General features: G+C 45.3%; 1 protein-coding gene across 1 annotated transcript in view; it reads right to left on the bottom strand.

The window, feature by feature from the left end:
* LOC137418888 (A disintegrin and metalloproteinase with thrombospondin motifs 7-like) overlaps nt 1-9,677 on the bottom strand; it is a 152,521-nt gene extending 142,844 nt beyond the window's left edge. Inside the window, exons 1-6 of the mRNA XM_078772863.1 lie at nt 9,593-9,677; nt 9,075-9,460; nt 8,246-8,399; nt 7,414-7,613; nt 7,176-7,259; nt 1,048-1,172 (exon numbers count right to left, since the gene is read on the bottom strand). Coding sequence (XP_078628989.1) covers nt 1,048-1,172; nt 7,176-7,259; nt 7,414-7,613; nt 8,246-8,399; nt 9,075-9,460; nt 9,593-9,677 — 1,034 coding nt within the window. The remainder of the gene's footprint in view (nt 1-1,047; nt 1,173-7,175; nt 7,260-7,413; nt 7,614-8,245; nt 8,400-9,074; nt 9,461-9,592) is intronic.
* Between the last annotated feature and the right edge of the window lie 13,952 nt (nt 9,678-23,629).

Raw genomic sequence — 23,629 nt, 5'->3', positions numbered from 1 at the left:
TCTTTGGTATGACTCAGGCGGGGTTCGATCCATCGACCATCGACAGACTTGGAGCTGATGATCCATCCATTACACCACCGAGGCATTATTACACCACAGATGAATTACACCACCGATGAATTACACCACCGAGGGATTATTACACCACCGAGGGATTATACCACCGAGGGATTACACCACCGAGGCATTATTACATCACTGATGAATTACACCACCGAGGCACTACACTACCGAGGAATTATATCACCGAGGCACTACACCGAGGAATTACACCACCGAGGCACTACACCGAGGAATTACACCACCGAGGAATGACACCACACCGAGGAATGACACCACTGAGGCACTACACCGAGGATTTACACCACACCGAGGAATGACACCACACCGAGGAATGACACCACCAAGGCACCACCGAGAATTACACTACCAAGGAATTACATCACCGAGGCATTATTACACCACCGATTAATTACACGATCGAGGCATTATTACATTTACACCACCGAGGCATTATTACACCACCGATGAATTACACCACCGAGGCATTATTACACCACCGATGAATTATTACACCACCGCCAAATTACACCAACGAGGAATTACATCACCGATGAATTACGCCACCGAGGAACTACACCGAGGAATTACACCACACCGAGGAATTACACCACACCGAGGAATTACACCACACCAAGAAATGACACCACACTGAGGAATGACACCACCAAGGCACCACCGAGAATTACACTGCCAAGGAATTACATCACCGAGGTATTATTACACCACCGATGAATTACACGGCCGACGCGTTATTACATTTACACCACTGAGGAATTATACCACCGATGAATTACACCACCGAGGCATTATTACACCACCGATGAATTACACCACCGATGAATTACACCACCGATGAATTACACGACCGAGGCACTATTACACCACCGATGAATTACACCACCGATGAATTACACGACCGAGGCACAATTACACCACGAGGCATTATTACACCACCAAGGAATAACGTGAGTTTGTTTATCTGACCTTGTTAATAGGATAGCCACGTCATGATGTGATGGATGCGAGTCCTTCTTCGGGTTTATTCTGTTCTGCCACTTGCAGAACCTTGATAATGTTTTATCAGCTTGTGAGATGATATTGAGCTCGTCCTGATACAAAGAAGGCAATCGATAGTAATTTCATAGCAAAACTATATCTGAAAATATAATAAAAGTATCAAACTATATGTGCCTGGACATTTGTTATAGATTCTTCTAAGGCTCATGGAGGAACCTGTACATAGACCTCGTGCAGGATGAAGTCCATCATACATGAGCTAGTACATGTAGCCATGGATCACAAGCAGCACAAGTAGATGAGAAGCCATCATTGTACTTTTGCATACATTACAAAACTATTAGTATTAGTCGAGAATAAATCAACACGACGTATGCGATTTGAACATGAAATCAGCATCGTCCTTCAGCTAAGCCATGGGATGTGAATGTAAAATGGGTCAACGAAAGGAAATTCGATTTTTCAATTTTATTCCAATTTACCAACTGTGGTTTGTACAATACGAAAAGCCGAAGTTGTATCCAAAGGGCAAGGTTCTGCCTCCTGCGATGAAGACCTGTTGATTCACGGCAAACTGGAATATGAGCAAAAGTTGATAGAATCTAACTTACGAACAAACCAATCTAATTACCTGTGGCTTGTACAAGGTTTAATGCAGTAATTAAATAGCTCACTATACAGACAAGCTGCACAATGAAGATCATTCAGAAAGCAGGATAAAATTAATGAAAGGATCGTGATGTATAATTATATAATAGAGAGCTTCGTAAGCGAACCTCTATGGCAATTGCATGTATACTAGGGCATGCCCGTACGTGGGTGCCCGTTCCTTGCCAAAAAAAAACAAAAACGCTACCCGTACGCTCTACCCCGCCCGTACGCCCGTACACCCGTAAACAAAAAAAACAACGCTCTTCGCTTCCGCCCTTCGCTCTGACTGAATTGGGAGAAATAATGCGCATAAGAAATCGAGAAATTATTATTTTCTCCGGAAGAAATCGAATTACGAACCGTAATGGCGCACGCGCTCGGCTCGGCTCGCTCTCACATCGGCCACGCCTACGCAACAACGCGTTCTGTGATTGGCTGCCGGAAGTGCAGTCTTCACTGTCCGGAAGGTCGCAAATCGCAGTTACGATGAATCGCAAATTAGTTTTAATTAGTTTTAAAACATAGTTTAACGGCAACATAGTTTTCCAACGTGAAATAAATGAATACGCTCTCAAATGTGCCGTCCGAGGCAGAGTCTGTTCGCCACGTTCGGCACACGTGATAGCTCGCTGCTCTCTGATTGGTTGAATCGTTTTTTGGACATAGCTCGGTAACTACTTCTCCGATTAATATGAAACCTTGAAAAGGCACATCCTCGGGTCCCCAGCAATATACCTGGCAAGTTTCAAGTATATCGGACCCGTGGTTGTCGAGAAACAGCGGTCACAGACATACAGACATACAAACATACAAACATACAAACATACATACATACATACATACAAACATACACACAGAGATTACTGGAATTATAGATAGATGTAAATCCATTCAAAATTTCACTGTCATTCCCCATTCCCTTGGGAACAAAATTTCATGTTGTCATTTCAAATGTTCCTTCCATGATCCGCCATCTTGTCCCTTCCATGATCCGCCATCTTGTCCCTTCCATGATCCGCCATCTTGCTCACGTGATCTTGCTTTGGTCTGGCATGACCGATAAATTATTTTCACCTTGTGGATTAAAATCAATAAATTACAATACAGTACTGTACAGAACGGATTTTGAATTCGAAACCGCTCATCATTTACGCCAGCTACAATGATTTCTTTTTTCCACCAGCTACACCGGCTTCAGTTTTCCGCCAGCTACATCGACTTCAGTTTTCTGCCAGCTACACCGACTTCATTTAAGCCAGGTACACCGATTTCAGTTTTCCACCAGCTACACCGGTTTCAGTTTTCTGCCAGCTACACCGACTTCATTTAAGCCAGGTACACCAAATTCAGTTTTCTGCCAGATACACCGACTTCAGTTTTCCGCCAGTTACACCGACTTCATGAGACGTGTCAAGAAAAATGGTGCTGCTGCCACCTATCGGTAGGGTAACTAAATTGCGGTGTCCGCCCGCCATCTTGCTGATGTTTGTGATGGCTGCGTACTGATTGACTGACCATTGTCGACGAAGCTCTCACTCTACGCAATGCGTATTCATATTCTAATGATTATATGACTCATATTCTGTTTCTGATGTACTGTTACAGAGCGTCGGTTCTGCCGAAGCACTTGCTTGGGAAGGATTACACTATGTGGTTTGCCATTGCTTTCCCAGCAGTAGTCAGGGCATCCTCCACCCCTCACCGCCTCTTAATCCCCACACACCTCAAACTGCAGACTCTGCCCGAGATGATGCAGAATGTCCAAACTCAGTCTTTACCTCCAAATATTGTGCACTCAAACGACCCTCTTCTGATCACATCTTTTTACGGCGTAACTCATAGCCGGCGAAGCCGGTGTTGTGAATGAACGTGTACATATTATGTTGAAAAGCCAGATTTTGCTGGATCCCTTGAGAATTTCGAAGCTTTGATGCACCAAATCGCTCAATGGAGGCCGCCATCTTGCGGATGCGGAAGTATGCACAACAAATTGAAAAAAGTTCAATAGGAGTTTGTTTCACCCGTCTTTTTTTGATTCACAATCTTATACACCTCTAATTTGTAATTAAAATACTTTAAGACCAACTTTGGCCCGCACGGGCCTGGTTATCTTCAACGAAAATCGTCACCAAACACTGGAACCAATGAGATTCGAGCATTTGAAAAAATATTTCAAAAACCAAATCACTCAATGGAGGCCGCCATCTTCCGGATGCGGAAGTATGCATAAAAAATTGCGAAAAAGTTCAATAGGAGTTTGTTTCACTCGTCTTTGTTTGATTCACAAGCTTATGCACCTCTAATTTGTAATTAAAATACTTTAAGACCAACCTCGTTCCCCGGGCCCACTCGGGCCCTGGTTATCTTCAACGAAAATCGTCACCAAACACCGGAACCAATGAGATTCGAGCATTTGAAAAAATATTTCAAAAAAGCTTTTTACCACATTTCGGAGGCTGAAAACGGCGTCAAATATTCTAAAATTGACGAAGAATTATTTTTTAGAAATCTCGCGGCCGCAGGGGATAGTTTTCCACGGCCGGAAATATCCGAAGTTGAGACGGAATTCACCGAATTAATCAAGAAGGAAATTTTATAAATTTTAATCTCATCCAGAATGCAAATGGTGTCATTTTGAACTAGGTACGGTACCTACTACACCTACCTACTTCCAACTACCTACCCTACTGATGCCATAGTGATGGGTAAAATAGTGGCAAGAGGCTTTGGCTTCGCCTGCTCATTGCGGCTTTGCAGTCGGTACTAGTACTAGTAGGGCAAAGCCCTCCAGAACAGTGTTTGTCCGTCTGTATGTATATGTCCCCTCAAACGTATACCAATCAGAGCTGAGGATCTGGTCACATGACAGGGTGATGTGATTACGTTTGATGTCATCACAGCGTACGCGGCTGACTCACCACACGCCGCCATTTTGATTTATATGCCGTTCATGCCCGAACATATTGTCGAACCTGTCATATATCACAATTTCCATGCTGTACCTTTACGTTTTTCATTCAGTGTGAAACACAAACAAACCGATTGTTAAAATGACCATCAAATATCGAAAGCATCGGCGTTACGTCTTCCAACAAAACAGTACGTACCGGTACCCAACCTTCGTGGAGTATAATCTAGATTACCGTAGATCTTCCCTCAGTTCTGTAAGTAAAACTTACCTCACGGATGTCTGGATTCCTCCAAATTTCTTTCTTTAATGTTATAAACAGCATTAGCGACTGTTTAAATAGCTAATTATGTGTGTTTGTGGTTTATAATATTTTACAATCCCGGCTACGCCGCTGTTAGACTTCCGGTCTTGTTTTCTCTCTACAAGAGTGACACTCATGGAAGGGTTAGGTTAAATGGACAACGGTGTAGCAGGGAAACAATTGGCGACAAACAGCAAGAAAATAAACGAAGCGGAACGGAAGAGACAGAGGAAGAAGAGACTGAAACCAGCAAGAAAGAAGGTTGGATTTGGAAGGGATAATGGGGCACGTGTGGCGGACACGAAAGCTCACTGGCGTGAGGGCATCATTCCACGCACCAAGTGGGCGGCGGCCACGCCCGAGGGGTAGGCGTGGCCGCGGGATATACACCGGGCGCGCAGCCCGGAGCGCTCCAGTGCTACAGTTGAGCTCTTATAATAAAGACTCTTAAACTTACTGCGTTGTCCGCTTCCTTCTTGTTGTACAAGTAAGCGCGCGTAGCACCGCGCTTTAATATCATAAATATGAACCAGGATGGGGATGACATGATGATGTGATGGGAAAGAGTGGGAATGAACAGCCTCTGGAAGATGATTCCATAGAAAGGTGATGCGATGAACAAAGGAGTTGAGGTTCACAGTCAGTTTGGATGTGGGAAGCTTTTCTTTTCCAATTTGAATTCACCATAAACAAAACTGAGAGCCACTAAAGGTGAAACGCTACAAAGAAAACGAAGAAGAGGAAAAACTAGCAAATCGGCTGTCTACGTGACGCAGGCTTGCTCAAGAAAACTGTCTGGGAATACACAACAACACCAACAACAAAGATACCTCTTCATAAGACCAGTGTGCAGGAGGGGGTGACTAGGCCAGGCAGAAAAATAAATTTTCCCAACCCCATTGAATGTTTTTCGGAGTTAACATCTCCATACTGGATGGCCGTTGGCTCCCAAAGGAAGCTCATCAGCCCTTTGCCAGGTGTTGTTTTAGTCCTGGCAGGGTGTCACAGTCACCCTTCCCACTAGCAAAGCCAGTGAAGGGTGTCGGTTTAGTCGCAGAAAACCCGACCATGCGACAGGTAGCACTGGGTTACATGTTATCAGCGGCAGTCCCAAAAGACTGACCTGACTCAACTTAACCAGTAGAGGTTAGTGGAATAACTGCCATGCATCCTGCACTTCCTGGGAGGGTTGGAGGACTGGGTGAACTGAGAGAGCGATACTGGAGAAGAGGTAGTAAAAAAACACCCCCAAAAAACCCCCCAGAAACCACCGACCTGCCTTCAATATGAAAGCAACAGACCATGGGAGATTCCAATAATGTTGAGAACTATAGATTCCACATAATGCAGGAGAGACATGTGATGCTGGGGCACAAGCCCAAAGCAGAAAGCAGCACTCCATTGAGCTATGGACAAAGGCCTTTGAGACTAAGTAGCTCTGATTTTCCAAGGAAAGACTTGGATTAATGGAGGATGCCCAGTCTGCAGCTGGCTTTGGAAGTCAGCTTTGCTATGTGGTTGGCCCAGGAAAGATTGTGGCTGATGGTGAGGTCTAGATGTTCCAGAGACTTTTTCAGCTTTTCAAGATGAATGCAGGTGTCGATTTGAGAAAGACCTGGAGAAGAATCACAAAGAAGGTAGGATAAGGCCAAGTGGATTTAACTTGGGACCATCTTGAAGATTACGATGCCAATGCCGTCAGGACCAGTTGCAGATGATAATGACGATATAGATCAGGACGTCAGGACCAGTTGCAGTGGATGTCACGATATAGATTGCCGCAGGACCTTCTCACCCTTACGTGTCCACGTGCTGCAGAGTGCATGTGGGGGAAAGGTTGGGTCGGATAAGGGAGGGATGGGGAGCAGATAGACCATCTAAGGGCACATGTTTCACAAAAAACCTTCGCAGCAATACCCTGGACTGTATGTAGTTTGAGAACTGACTCCCAGCCAAATGGCATGGACGGTACTTTGCAAAATATTCCAAACCAAACTGCTGATGTGAAATGCGACATCCCAACAGTAATTTTCCCTCTCTTTTGCTCCTGTCTCTCTGTATATATATCCAGAGAGCTCCATCCCCTCAGCTCATCCTTTTCTTAACATTAATTTTATTTAACTATGAATCAACCCCCCCCCCCCCCCCCCCCGACCCCTCAAACCCTGCTGTCTGTGTGGACAGAACAAATAGATGATCCCTTCTAAAAGAGTTGTGAAAGAGAATTCTCACGTCATCATCCTCCAGTATGAGAAGCCTCACAAGTACAATGTTGATACGATTTCCGATGGATTTGTGGCGATAGATTCCCGATACCTATGGAGAAAGTAAAAGAGGGCATTATGATCCAAGCTGTTTGAAAATAATATCCTTCACTATGTTAGAAAATTACTTCATCACTCCTCGAATGACAAAAGAGAAGAGGATTTGATGTGCATTGCACAAAGTTTCACGAGAGGCCAATCCTTACCATGTTCATGATGGACAGCACATAGAGCTGTACATTTTCCAGGCCATGGTAGGCCGTCATGTTTCCATCCACGACCACCATAGTTTCAACCCATCGCTCATGGCTAACCGAACGAGGGTGTATCCTCCTCCGTGACTCACCCTGGCTCCTTTGCCATACCAGGCGTTCCCGTACAGCCTTGAGGGTCTCCTGCTCCCTGCCTACACACTCGCACAATTGCACTATGTTTATTCAACGCCATGGGACTGCAAAACGACTTGAGTGACTTGTGGATTTGTATTTGGTGCACTTCGTGAAAGGTCAATTTATTACATTTATTTTCTTTTCCAATTTGAATTCACCATAAACAAAACTGAGAGCCACTAAAGGTGAAACGCTACAAAGAAAACGAAGAAGAGGAAAAACTAGCAAATTTGACAATCACAATGACAATTTTGACAATGACAATTTTGACAATCTGTGACAATCACAGAGAGAGACAGAGAGAGAGAGAGAGAGAGAGAGAGAGAGAGAGAGAGAGAGAGAGAGAGAGAGAGATAGAGAGAAAGTAAGAGAGAGTGAAAGAGAGAGGGAGAGATATGAATGCTGACTGGGGGGGGGGGGGGTTATTATGAAGGGAAAGGAGATTGGGAAGATCGGAGTACTGTAAAGGGAAATGACATGCATGGAGAATTTGGAGAGAGGATAAGGAGGAGGTGTGAAAGCATGGGAGGGGGGGGGGGGGGCAGACAAGGATTGGACGTTTTGCAGTAAAGGGAAGGAATGTGTATGGAAGCAGTCTTAGCGCAAAAAACAATGATGGTGAGATTCAAAAGCAGCAAACTTTCCTTACCTGCATATCCACAGGTCCTCAGTGGGTGCATGGTGGAGTTCTGTGACTCATTGAGACCACCTGATCTCTGCCTGTAGACCATATAAAGGTCCCCTGAACGTCCCCGTACTGGCTCCAAGAAGTACTCACCAGATGGCAAGTGCATATGTCCTATCTGCAAAAATATATAATATTGCAAGAAAAATTGCGATTACTTTGATTTGTGAAATGTATTATAATCTATACCTATAAAAGGCAAAAATCTCTTTCTCTCTCTCTGTTTGTATGTATATGTTCTATGCACAGCCGCATCTTTTAAGTTACAAACTCCAAACTCGGGGTACAAATACCACTTTGTATGGGGGATAATATAGGCTATATGGCTGCAGCCTCACGCGTGGCTGTTGGGTTCCAGGGGGGAGGAGCGTACATTCTCTAAGCAAATGTGTACCGTGTAGCGCCACCTGGTGGTGGTGGTGGCAGAAGGTATTACAATTTCCTTTTTACTTGGGCAACGCTGAGGTTAAAGCACTCTTTGCACCGGTAAATTTGTCCCCCTCCCTTTCCCCTCCTCACCCCTTCCCCCTCCCCTCTCTTCCTCCACCCACCTCTCCCCCTGTCCCCTGGCAATGTAGGGTACTTCAGGTAGTCTATGATAAACACGATAGGAGAGCAGTACATTGCAATTTTGTCAGACTATATTAAAGCTCAGGTAATAATCCCATACTGTCCGGTCAATAATTTAGCTATAAAGCAGAAATGGCCACGTGAGAGATTACTATGACTGCACAGATTTGTTAGGTCGTGCAAGTCAATGACTGTCGGTAGGCGATGGCTCGTGGACACTTGCCAAGCCACGACACGTGCTCAGAGACACAGTTCCCACGGTCACGCCGCGTGCTGTCATGACCCCGTGGAAGTGGCACGTGTTTGTGATGGAACGGGCACGACTCTCGACCCCACCCAGGTTCCCACGTCTCCTCCGGCCCCCGCCAACTCTCTTCTCCAGCAAGAAGCTTGGAGAAAGTAGGTCCTCATTGAGCGTCAGCCGATCCAAAAGAAGCTTCACCCCTCGGTACCTGAACTGATACCGTGGTGCGGGCAAACGTCCCTGTGCGGATCGTCGATTCCGACGCGTCACGTGGTGCGTGAGCTGGCGTGAAACGAAGTGTCCATGAGTGTCTTGCTTGATGGGACGTACCAGCTCGAACCCTCCCATGGCCTGCAGAAAGGATCCTGTGAAGATGGGGTTTACAGGAATAAGAACGTGGGAAGTTAAATAGCTGTTAAAAGTTAAGAAAAAGTTAGTTTTTTCCAATCGTTCGTTAACAAAAGTTTTTAAAAGATGAAAATGATGATAAAATATACCTGGATCGCCATCGTGGAAGAGTGAGTGTCCGAGAAGCAGGCAGTTGCACGCGATGCAGAGCAGGACAACCTCCTGGGGCTGCATATCTCATGCCTGACAAGCTGTGAGCTGGAGCTGCCCTGGGCCTTGTTCTGTCTTTTTCCATGTACAGCGGGGGTGGTGCAGAGCGAAATGTTCAAGGCAGAAAAGAGAGAAAGAGAAAAAAAGGAGAGGGGTGAGGGAGAGAGGGGGATATAGAGGGTGAGAGAGAGAGGGAGAGAGAGAGACAGAGAGAGAGACAGAGAGAGAGACAGAGAGAGAGAGAGAGAGAGAGAGAGAGGGAGAGAGAGAGAGGGAGAGATATGAATGCTGACTGGGAAAACTATGGAGATGGAATGCAGATATGGGGATGAATTATGGCGACTTGGAAGTTCACAAATAGAAATCTCAAGGAAACACAGAACTGTTTTTTAATATTGATAGAGCGAGGTCATGCGAGGTGAAAACAAACTAACTAACGATCCTAAAGAGGATATACAGTATAAGGTAAGTAGATGTAGAGCCATTTGTACATTACATTATTACACAAGCAATAAAAACATTTTAACTAGAAAAACATTCGGTAGAGCGAATACCTCCACCAGGCTGAACACTTTACGTTTTGTATCCCACTGATAGGCAGGTCTGGATTCGGACCTGAACCAAAATCGAATCAGATTGTTCTTATCACCTACCCAACTCATCCACAAAGTTTTGTCATAAATCCAAAACTTTTTGAAATGTCGTGTTATTTATCGTTTTTGGCCCAATCACTCCATGGTGAAGAATCACTTTTAAAAAATCTCTGATCCGGATTCAGATTCAAATCTTCACCAAAACCCTAATCATTTTGCCCATGTAACCTACTCAACCTCTCCACCAAATTTTGGCCGAATCAGTCCACAACTTTTGGAGACATCCTGTTCCCAGACAGACAAAGAGACAAACAAATAGACAGGGGGGGGGGGGGGGGCATATAACGTCCATCCACCTTTAGTGGCAGAGGTAAAAATGCTACAGGATGTAGCGATGTTACTCCAAAAAGTATGGAAACAAGGTAGGGATGATCACAATAAATGATCATGTGAAACCATCCCTACATCTTTCCTTGAGTAATGGTATGACTAGTTTATTCGTGAAGTCTTATCTTTGATTTCAAATATATATAATTCCATACCTCTGGGTCAGTTGCCCAGAAACTTCCTTGTCAATAATGTCACAATAAAAATGTCACAATAAAAAAGTTGCAATTCTTAATCAAATTAATGTTAAAACTAGAAAGCATCTGAAAATGCAAAGCTTGTCCGCATCCACTTTGTATTCGGACTACTTCTTCCGTATGTCTAACATGATGAAAACACTGAGGAAATCCAAAAAAAAAATGACGATTTTAGGCAGCCATGACCTTTTGACCTTAAAACAATCGGTTTCTTGAGTTTTATTGGCGAACCAATTCAGTAACCCAATATGCAAACCCGTTCAAATTGCAAGTCAATCAGATGGAAATTGATGATTTTATGCAACCTTGACATTTGACCTATTGATGTGAAAAAAACAATTGGCTTCTCGCTGTTGATTGGAGAACCAATTCAGTGACCCAATATGCAAATTCTTAAAATTTCAGTTCAATTGGAGTAAATTGGTGGTTTTATGTGACATGACCTTTGACCTTTTGATCAAATGATTAATTTGTCTTCTCCATATTCTAATAATAAAGCTTTGTTGAAAATTTGATGACAAAAGCACGCACTCACGCACTCAAAAGCACGCACTTGTGCCCGGGTGCCAAAAGCACAGTACGCACAGTGCCCGGGTGCCAAAAGCACAGTACGCACAGTGCTCGGGTCTTAGTGACGATCCTGAAAAGAACCCTCGAGTCAAAACGCTGAGACCAACACAACTTAGCCCATGAATCGCGATCCTTCACTGAAGTGGGGGTGGATACTTTGAGACCTGGTAAGTCTCTGTTCCATCTCCTGAGGCCCACCCACATGGGGATAGCAGGCAAAATAACACACACACAGTCTTAATACTGATCATCAATCCAAACTCCTTGCAGGTGTGAGAGTGCCAGTCTACCAGTTGTTGCAGTTGGCCCTCTATGCGCGGTCAGTGCAGCATCATCTGCGATCAGCAAATCTTGGATAAGGAGCTCCCTCACTTTGGTCTTTGCATAGAGCTTTGTGATGTTGTGCAATTTCCCATATGTCCTGGTGTGTAGGTAACGCTTTTAGTGGAATCTCCAAAGGCATACAGAAACAGTAGAGAGAAGAATATCCCCAAAGAGAGTGGTTCCAGTACACAGCCCTGCTTCACACCGCTGCTGATCCCGAAATCTTCAGACTTCGTTCCATTGTAGCTGACGGTGCTTTTTTTACGGTGTCGCCTGTAGGGCAAAGCCGTCTCGAAGAGTGTTTGTCTGTCCGTATATATGTATGGATGGATGTATGTCCCTCACAAATGTACACCAATCAGAGGGGGGTGATGTGATGTGATTACATCTGTGATGTCACTATGGCGTATAGAGCCGTCTAGGGAGGGGGGGGGGGGGGGGTCAGGAGGGGTCGCTGCCTCGGGGCCCGGGGTCTGTTGAGCTTCTCCTGCAATTTTTTTTAAACTGTACTGTGAAACTCCTCATCCGCTCACCCTCATTTCCTCATCGTTACATTTAAACCCAGAAGATGCTTTTGCTTTCCTTTCCGGCTTTCTCTCCGGAAACAAAACTACATTTACCGCTGTTAATAGTTCAGTTTAAAACTTTACAGAAAATGGTTATTAACTAGAAATATGCATTACAAAGAAATGGAGTTGTATCCTCTTTGTCCAAAACAAACTATGAACCATCTTCTCACGTATGTTTTGCCAATCTTATGGAGAAATAGTGTTCAACAGAGTCGAGGGTGCAAATTGACTCGATTGGTCCAAACGTCCGGCTATCTCCTTTGTTTTCGATCGTATGGCTAAATAAAAGTGACCATTTGTTTTTATTTAAAGTTTTTTGTTTTTCATTGAAGAAAGTTCCTTAAAAAGTTATAAAAGAGAGAAAGGGTGGGGGCCTCGAGGTTGTTTACCTTGGGGCCCGTGCTGGCTCTCGGCGCCCTGGCGGCGTACGACGGCTGACTCCCCACCGCCATTTTGATGTATATACCATTCAGGCCGAACATATTGTCGAACCTGTAATATATCCCAATTGCTCTGCTCTATCTTTACGTTTTTCATTTGGTGTAAAACACAAACAAACCGATTGTTGAAATGACCATCAAATATCGAAAGCATAGGCGTTGCGTTTCTTCCGACACAGTATGTATAGGCCTTCAGCCTCATGGCTCACCTTCAGGCTGCTTTGGACAAATGAGCCCAGGTTTATTAATACAGTAGTATCGTTTTTGAAATAATAATAACAGCAATAATAATATAGTTAATATAATCATAATACTGCAATTTCTTTGTCGTGACTGCAAAGTTACTGGATTGATGTGGTGTATGGTTCATGGATGACTCGATGAGAAGCGGTGTACTAATGATCACGGGAGTAAGGAATTAGCCTCGGTTGATTAATACAATAACGTCGTCTTCGTAATAAAAAACAAGAGAAAAATGACCACAGTGTGGTCACCAGCTGCGACGTGTAGAATCATGAGGATATCCGTTGCAATATGCACTACCAAATTCGACCACTCATTAAATTATACGCGTGCACTAGCGTCTTTTTGTCTTTCAGCTAAATTTATTCTGGTTTCTTCAAACAAATCGCGATTTTAGTCCGCGATGTTCTTATCTCATATAGTAAGGGCATTTTATGAGATATTCCACAAATCTGTTAACTAAATTGTTACCAAAAAATTTCTTCACCAATATGTTTGTAAAGGTGTGTAATAACATGTGTTAAAATGTTGAAGTTCAACTCCCGTGGGAAACCCAGAAAAAAAGCTGTTGAATTCGGGTACCGAAAAATTATTTTCGAGAATTTTTATTTTTTTTAATCGGCCCTTAAGTAACTTATGAGGGGTCAAATAAGGGTTTTTCATGATTCTGAGTTGATTGTTAACATTTATATTTTCACTTTTACATTTACACACAAAGTAGCTTTTATTTCACATACATATATAATACTCAAGAGTTATTTCTCATTCACAATGTCAGAAGTTTCAACAGTCATTGTCTATGTCTTCTTCAGACTCAACAACATCATGACTGCAGTTTCTGCATGTAATGCCATTACAGACTCCACAGGCCGAGATGCACGTGACCCCATTCTTCTTGCAGCTGCATCGCCGGTTGCTGCAATCTCCATGACAATTACAGCTCGTGAACTGCAATAGCTCCTCAGGAGCCGTGGGGTCCAGTGTTGGAACTGGCTCATACGGAACGGAACGTCAAAACAAACGGCCTGCCGGGGCCGCCCAAATGTCGGGCGTGAGGGTAGCGTCCACTAATGGAACGCCTCTCGCTTCCCAGATCGAGGGCCACGTGGTCAGGAGAACCTCGTCCCTTCTGGTTGCCTTGCCGTCCCACCATGAGCGCTGGTCAGGGTGTACTTCAAACTAAGCTTAAGTGTCAAGCATTAAGTTCCTCCTTGCCCTCGCAAGGGAAAGGCTAGGATCAAGCTCTTCCAAATTTCCAAACACTAGAAATCGGACGTCTCAAATTAATTAATTAATTTGTTAATACATCTCAGTCGCCCGCGACCTCTCCAGCGCGGGCGTCGAACCAGTTCATTCCCGGTGCGACCGGGCCGAGTATCGGCCCGACCGTGGCCGAAGCCGTTGATTCCGCCGTAGCACGCTAACGCGTAGGCTCGCGCGTCCCTGGTCTGCCGGGGCTCCGCGGGTGTCCTACAGTGCCTGGCGCCGCTATTCTCTCAAACTTCCGGGAGTAGGAGCCGGTGCCCGGGGATGGATTTCGCTGTCTAAACATGGTAGCGCTAGGCCAGTGGGACCGCCGGGACCCACGTGCACTCACAAGTTGTTCTGCGCATGGGCGGCAGTATCAGACCGGGGCGCTCAAACGCTCCCCGGCTAAAGTTCATCCTGAAGCGCCCACATTGTGCGGACAAACCCCACCAAGTCGAGGGCCACGTGGTCAGGAGAACCTCGTCCCTTCTGGTCACACTGTGCCTATCGGCCGGCCTCAAAGACCGAAATTGTGTCGGTTACCGATCCTTCGGGTTCGGAACTATGCCACCCTGAAAATCTTAGCTTTGTCGAGTGCCTTCAACTTCACCCGGGGGAAAGCTGCTGTTGTCTGTGGATCTGGCAAAGGTGGTGCCGGAGAGGTGACTTCGATCCAACCCATTGAGTGAAAGGGAGTGTTTCCGTGAATAGAGACAATGTTTAAATCTATATTGTCTCCAACAAACTGAGTGACTGCATTGTTTGTTTCCCCAACCTCCATAAAGACCACCTGATCATTACTTGACAATTCACTTTCACTGGCTGGCACTTTGGCTGTCATCACTGATTGATCCTCAAGCGCAGCATCAACCGCAACCTCATCATTGATCTGTTCATCGGTTTCCTCCACAATGGTGTCAAGAGTGCCAGAAGTATCTGGAACATCATCTCCACTCCTACTATTAAGGAAGCAGTATTTGTAGTTTTGTGTCTCCGTGTAAGACTCAGTGTATCCCAGCTGGTGGAACTTGTTGAGCATCCATTTTGACCCAAATCTATGATCAAGTTGTATGGCAAGCCCCATTTGGTGTGGCAATACTCCAGACCGAGGTCGACAGGCCTTAATAAAATTCTGCCCCCAAACGGCAACTCTTTCGTCTGTCTTGACAATCGGTCTCAAGAACATCTGAAGGCTTGCAGGAACAAGTGTCAGCTGACTATCGATGTCAGTCATACTGTGTGTGGTGGGGTATGACTTTGGACCTAAATCAATCAAGGCAATATCATTGGATATGAACTTGAGTGCCGTCTTTATGATCTGAGTCTTCTCATCTCCATGGTCAAGATTAGCATGATGTGGCTCGCAGAATATTGTCGGTGCCATCTTTGAGACAGAGTACATCTGCCCTTCTTTCCTGTGTTGTGAAATACAAGGTGTCTTCGTATTTCTCTAGAAGTTTTATCTTTAGCCAATGCTTTGAATAAGAAAGGCTCTTCTCTGGTGACTGATCAAACTCCTACAGCTTTTCATGGACTTGGTCCATGTTCATTACCCCATACTCTAATTCTGAGTCTAACCATTCGCAGAATTCAATAAAAACTGCCTCTCGCTCCTCATCAATACTCCTCTGTCCTCTCTTCCTTTTTCCTTCCTCATCAGTCTTGGACAAACTGTCACCTCTCGCAAACATAAGTTTGCATCGCAAATGGTACAGTGTTTCTTCTGCTACCAAGTCGTTGATCCCTTCCAGGCGTCCAGCGACTTCAGTGCCCCAGTCATCCCCGCGACTCCGTGCTGTCTTCAGCAAGCTTGTCTTCAGTGTATCTGCAGTCAAATTATCTGGCACTCTGTATTTCTTTCTAGCTTGTGCTGGATTATTTTTGTAGAGCTGGGCTGGTTGGTTGCAAAGAATGCATACATCCTTATACAGGAGGTCAACTGACTGTGATCTTCTAGAACTGCAGCCAGTTGATGAACTGAACTCACAAGTAGTGCGTCTTCTCTTCAACTTTGATGACTCTTTCTCTGCCTTTGATGCTTGCTGACTGAGCTGACTTCTTGGTGGTTGCAACAAAGTTGTTGTACAGATCATTTTTACACTTCTGGTGGTACCTCAGTTTTCCTTCCTTTTGAGCCTCCTTCATACGTTCCACAACAGTAACATTTTCGACAGTTTCTGCTTGTTTCAATAAAGTTGAGTATCCCTTTGGAGTTGCCTGTATGAGCCTTTCAGCTGGTGTATCCGAGCGTGCACAGATGAAGCAATTGAGCACAGGTGGAGTAACGTCTTCATCCATATTGCTAGACTCCATGTCCTGCAAAGTAGAAAATGAGATATATTTAGAAATTATTTTTCCACAAAGGAGTGTCTGTGGTGAAATATAAATGTTAACAATCAACTCAGAATCATGAAAAACCCTTATTTGACCCCTCATAAGTTACTTAAGGGCCGATTAAAAAAAATAAAAATTCTCGAAAATAATTTTTCTGTACCCGAATTCAACAGCTTTTTTTCTGGGTTTCCCACGGGAGTTGACCTTCAACATTTTAACACATGTTATTACACACCTTTACAAACATATTGGTGAAGAAATTTTTTGGTAACAATTTAGTTAACAGATTTTCATATGTTTTCCTTACTAATACCAACGCACGTCCGAGTGTATGCCCATGCGCTATTCAATAATTACACCTAATTTGTGTCAAGTTCTGTGAAACGAGATTGATATGAAAACATTCATGTTTTCTTTGTTGCTAAATTTATTCTGGTTTCTTCAAACAAATCGCGATTTTAGTCCGCGATGTTCTTACCTCATACCAACGCACGTCCGAGTGTATGCGCATGCGCTATTCAAAAAGGCACCCCAACAACAAGAACAACAACGCGGTCCTCTCATAGAGCTGCTCGTCGCAGCTAATAACGTTAATTTATTTTATAATGGAGCAAATGTTTATGATTATGTATGTGTGTCCACTCTTCTTTCATTAGTTAAACAGCTGACCTGATACCACCCACAATTTTAACCTGAAATACTTAAACCAAAGCACCCAGAGGGACCCAAAAGACCTCTCCTCCTCCCCCACCTTCCCCTTCCCCGGACCCAAAAGACCCTGAGGACTCAAAATGAGCTGCTGAGTACAGGGAGAAAAGCAAAGTCATAAAAGATGCATCGCTGGTACCCAGGGTGCTCTGGGAGCTGATATCACTTTACTTCCCCAAAGCTCAGTGGCTGTGTTTGTCTGAAATAAAGTCCGGTATTATCTCATGTATTTGTCTACATGCATGTGCTCCTCCACGAGTATTAGACCCTATAAAAAGAATAAAGCCGGTGACATTCTGGTCATAATCAAAAAAGCTTAAATGGAACTCATCCGGACACATAGCATGAAAAACGGTTGTGCGGAAAACAATAACTAGATATTTATGATTTATTCTTCTTCTTTTTCTTCTTCCTTGTCAAGCCTGTCCAACATTTCCAAATTTTATGTATTTTTATCACTATGAATATGGTTCTATAATCTAAGAATAATGTATTTCCACCTCCACGTGTCAATCCACCAGCCCATGCGCAGCGACGCTCAAATCCTTTTAATATTTGTTTCTCCAATCTCATGGGCTTTTGCTCCAACTTTGTTCTGTGCAATCTTTTGTTCAACGACCTGCGGCTCTATCTCAGTGTCGGTTGGACAGTGGCGTCTCCTCTGTTTCTTTTAAGTGACCCGGTTACATTTTTCGCCGACTAGGTCACCCCTCTCATCGTCTTGGTATCTATGCTAAGGACTCTCTCCCTTTAGCTCGTGAAAACTTAATCCAGGTAGATCTGCTTAATCTGAAACTGAAACTTAATCCAGGTAGAAAACTTAATCCAGGAATATCTAGATCCAGGTAGATCTGCATATGTAGCTGCTCCGATGATCGTGATAGAAGAACCATCTCGATGTACAGTAAGGAGAGGACCTGTCTAGCCCGTATGTCGGATTAAGTGTAACTTTGTCCCCGCCACGAGGGGGCGGGCATGTTAAGTAGTTGTAGGGAATATGTTAATTCCCCTGTGTGTAGTTCCCTCTGTGGTCATCCCTGTGTCTCTTATGGCAACACACATAGACACGTAGATTAGGAATCCATTCCCATTAGCACACACATTAATTAATCCCCCTCCGCCACAATAACCATAAAACTCACCGAAAGCCAGTTTAGGGCACCGCCGATGCAGCTACCATCAGTTACATCACCAGAAACACTCATTGCTCAGGCAGGCTGAGGCCGCGCCCACCTTGCGAAGGACTGATTGGAAGGGAGGATCGATGACGTCAGAGGAGAAGCCACACCACGAACTGAGAGCCGAGATTTTGCCATTCTCGTGCTGGATCCCCTAGCGAGCGGTTGCATTTTGGCTTTGTCAGCGTCGACGTCCCCATTTGTTCTCTGTTGTTCTGGACGTGATAGCAAATGGTCGGAGACCGACATTTACTCCCTCTCTTCTGGTTCTGGTTCCTCTCGTGGTTGGACTGCCTCCTGCTCTGGAGCCTGTTTGCGAGTGTGTGGATGATCGGCGTTCTGGTCCTCGCACAGGTGGTTGCATGCCGGCCTCGTCTCCTCATTCCCCTGTTCATTTGGCATGGGGGATTGAAGCAGCCGATAGGCAGAGACGACGCATGGATGAGTGCTGCTTGCCGCTGAAGCGTGACGAGGTCAAAGTGGGCGAGACTCCGGTGAGGCCCAGCGGCGCGTGGAACCGAGTGGATTGCGGCCTTCCTCCCGCCAACACCGGAGTGCGCGCTCAGACTGGACGATCGCTGCCAAGGCGCCAATCGAGCTGAGTGCACGATAATTCACACATTTGCTTTTCTTCCTTTTATATTCCCATTTGTCCGTGTTTAAGTCTGGTGTGGGGACTTCCCGATTTAGGAATCATAGTTATTCAACCGGCGCGTTTTATTTCATTATTATTGGCATCCGTGGCAATAGAACCTCATTTATTTTCATTGTACATAAAGCCGTTTCCCGTTTGAGTTCATTTCCTATAGGATCGGAGCTGCCGGCGAGATCTTGTCAGGTAAAAGCTTCCCGCTTCTTCTTCCTCCCTTCCTCCCGTGCGTGCATAGGAAATCCGCCATTGATCGTCGCCTTGGAGTTAAAGCTCGTTTTGGCCATCCGCGATTCCTAGTCTTAACCGAGGGGCAATGGCGCGACAACATGTTTCCGCGCCATGGTCTCCTGCATTCAACAACATATCTCTTCTTTCTGTATCGCTCACATTCCTATCCCTCTTGTGTCATGCTCCAAGTGATTTCTGACAGCATTCACGAGGCTATTTTACTCCACCCTTCTGCACACATCATGGTATTTGGTGACTTCAACGTTCACCACAAGGACTGGATGGTACACTCTCGCAATACCGACCCTCCTGGTATCGATGCCTATAATTTCTCATTCTCTCAAAATCTCACGCAAATTGTTTCCTCTCCCACTCATATTCCTGACCGTGCCTTCTGATGGAAGATACTTGCTTGATCTCTTTTTGTATTCTAATCCTGATGACTGTGTTGCCAATGTTCTGCCTCCATTCAGTAACTCGGATCATTCCACTGTTTCTGTTTGTGTCTCCTACTCCTCATTCTCAACTCCAGTGCATCCTTTTCATCGCACTGTTTCAGTTTGGTAAAACTGATTTGGATGGATTCCGTTCATTTATTGCTGATGTGCCATGGACCTCAGCTTTGTCTTGGTCCTGATATGGCTGCCGTTGAAATATCCCATTGGATTGGCACTGGTATGGATATTTATATTCCCTCACATACCTATCAAGTGAAGGTTTATTCCCATCCATGGTTCACTCCGGATTGTGCATCAGTAATTGCTCATCACAACCACTATTTCAAGCAGTACCATGTGCAAGGGTCTTTGGAGTCTAAATGTCTGTTCCGGAAAGCAAGTAACCACTGTAAAAGAGTTATTGAGGATACCAAGTGGCAATATGCTGCTTCTGTAGCCGATTCTATTGCGACTCAGCGGCTTGGTTCTCGGGACTTGTGACGGATTGGCAACAATGTACTCAACCACAACAAACCTTCTATAAACTCCTCTCTTTCATGGACCTGAGGTTGTTACTTCACCTCTGGATAAGGCCAACCTCTTTTTGATTCACTTTGTTTCTAATTCTACCCTCAATGACCAGGGATACCCTCTTCCGGATTTTCCATCTCGTACAGACGTTATTTGTTCCATTTATCCCTCCTCGGAAGGTTTCCAGAATTATTCATACCCTAGATGCCTCAATTTCACTGGTCCTGATGGAATCCCTGTGATTGTATTGAAGATGTGTTGTCCTGAACTGCCATTGATTCTTGCCAAGCTATTCAACCTGTGCTTGTCCACGTCGGTTGTTTTTTTTTCATCCTGGAAAGTGGCTCTGTTGTCCCTGTTTTCAAGAGTGTTGGTGAGCATTCTGAGTCAAATAACTCCCGCCCCATCAGCCTGCTTCCTGTAATAAGTAAGGTATATGAATGCGTCATCAGTGAACAACGTCTCAGACATCTGGAGGACGATGAACTTCTCACTGACTGCCAGTATGGTTTTCGCTATTTTCGCTCTACTGTTGATCTGCTATCCTTAATCACGGATCATTTCAACAGGGCATTGGAACTCAAGGGTGAAGCTCGATTAATTGCTTTGGATATGTCAAAAGCCCTTGATAAAGTGAAGCACAAGGGTCCGTTCCACAAGCTAGTCATATGGTGTATGACTTATTGGCATGGGGTACAGAAGCTGGGCATGACTTCAACAATCAGCATGGGGTACAGATTCTGTGCATGACTTCAACAATCAGCATGGGGGTACAGATGCTGTGCATGACTTCAACAATCGGCATGGGGGTACAGATTCTGGGCATGACTTCAAAAATCGGCATGGGGGTACAGATTCTGGGCATGACTTCAACAATCGGCATGGGGGTACAGATTCTGGGCATGACTTCAACAATCGGCATGGGGGTACAGATTCTGGGCATGACTTCAACAATCGGCATGGGGGTACAGATTCTGGGCATGACTTCAACAATCGGCATGGGGGTACAGATTCTGGGCATGACTTCAACAATCAGCATGGGGGTACAGATTATGGGCATGACTTCAACAATCGGCATGGGGGTACAGATTCTGGGCATGACTTCAACAATCGGCATGGGGGTACAGATTCTGGGCATGACTTCAACAATCAGCATGGTGGTACAGATTCTGGGCATGACTTAAACAATCGGCATGGTGGTACAGATTCTGGGCATGACTTCAACAATCGGCATGGGGGTACAGATTCTGTGCATGACTTCAACAATCGGCATGGGGGTACAGATTCTGGGCATGACTTCAACAATCAGCATGGGGGTACAGATTCTGTGCATGACTTCAACAATCGGCACGGTGGTACAGATTCTGGGCATGACTTTAACAATCAGCATGGTGGTACAGATTCTGGGCATGACTTCAACAATCGGCATGGGGGTACAGATTCTGTGCATGACTTCAACAATCAGCATGGTGGTACAGATTCTGGGCATGACTTCAACAATCGGCATGGGGGTACAGATTCTGGGCATGACTTCAACAATCGGCATGGGGGTACAGATTCTGGGCATGACTTCAACAATCGGCGTGGGGGTACAGATTCTGGGCATGACTTCAACAATCAGCATGGGGGTACAGATGCTGTGCATGACTTCAGCAATCGGCATGGGGGTACAGATTCTGGGCATGACTTCAACAATCAGCATGGTGGTACAGATTCTGGGCATGACTTCAACAATCGGCATGGGGGTACAGATTCTGGGCATGACTTCAACAATCAGCATGGGGGTACAGATGCTGTGCATGACTTCAACAATCAGCATGGGGGTACAGATTCTGGGCATGACTTCAACAATCGGCATGGGGGTACAGATTCTGGGCATGACTTCAACAATCAGCATGGGGGTACAGATTCTGGGCATGACTTCAACAATCGGCATGGGGGTACAGATTCTGGGCATGACTTCAACAATCAGCATGGGGGTACAGATTATGGGCATGGCCAACAATCAGCATGGGGGTACAGATGCTGTGCATGACTTCAGCAATCGGCATGGGGGTACAGATTCTGGGCATGACTTCAACAATCAGCATGGTGGTACAGATTCTGGGCATGACTTCAACAATCAGCATGGTGGTACAGATTCTGGGCATGACTTCAGCAATCGGCATGGGGGTACAGATTCTGGGCATGACTTCAACAATCAGCATGGGGGTACAGATTCTGGGCATGACTTCAACAATCAGCATGGTGGTACAGATTCTGGGCATGACTTCAACAATCAGCATGGTGGTACAGATTCTGGGCATGACTTCAGCAATCGGCATGGGGGTACAGATTCTGGGCATGACTTCAACAATCAGCATGGGGGTACAGATTCTGGGCATGACTTCAACAATCAGCATGGGGGTACAGATTCTGGGCATGACTTCAACAATCGGCATGGGGGTACAGATTCTGGGCATGACTTCAACAATCGGCATGGGGATACAGATTCTGGGCATGACTTCAACAATCAGCATGGGGGTACAGATGCTGTGCATGACTTCAACAATCAGCATGGGGGTACAGATTCTGGGCATGACTTCAACAATCGGCATGGGGGTACAGATTCTGGGCATGACTTCAACAATCAGCATGGGGGTACAGATTATGGGCATGGCCAACAATCAGCATGGGGGTACAGATGCTGTGCATGACTTCAGCAATCGGCATGGGAGTACAGATTCTGGGCATGACTTCAACAATCAGCATGGTGGTACAGATTCTGGGCATGACTTCAACAATCGGCATGGGGGTACAGATTCTGGGCATGACTTCAACAATCAGCATGGGGGTACAGATGCTGTGCATGACTTCAACAATCAGCATGGGGGTACAGATTCTGGGCATGACTTCAACAATCGGCATGGGGGTACAGATTCTGGGCATGACTTCAACAATCAGCATGGGGGTACAGATTCTGGGCATGACTTCAACAATCAGCATGGGGGTACAGATTCTGGGCATGACTTCAACAATCGGCATGGGGGTACAGATTCTGGGCATGACTTCAACAATCAGCATGGGGGTACAGATTATGGGCATGGCCAACAATCAGAATGGGGGTACAGATGCTGTGCATGACTTCAGCAATCGGCATGGGGGTACAGATTCTGGGCATGACTTCAACAATCAGCATGGTGGTACAGATTCTGGGCATGACTTCAACAATCAGCATGGTGGTACAGATTCTGGGCATGACTTCAGCAATCGGCATGGGGGTACAGATTCTGGGCATGACTTCAACAATCAGCATGGGGGTACAGATTCTGGGCATGACTTCAGCAATCGGCATGGG

Source organism: Myxine glutinosa, chromosome 2, assembly GCF_964187855.1.
Source record: "Myxine glutinosa chromosome 2, kmMyxGlut1.1, whole genome shotgun sequence".
In the NCBI taxonomy this organism is placed as follows: Eukaryota; Metazoa; Chordata; class Myxini; order Myxiniformes; family Myxinidae; genus Myxine; species Myxine glutinosa.
The sequence above is the reverse complement of the archived record's forward strand: the minus strand, read 5'-3'. Positions and strand labels throughout refer to the sequence as shown.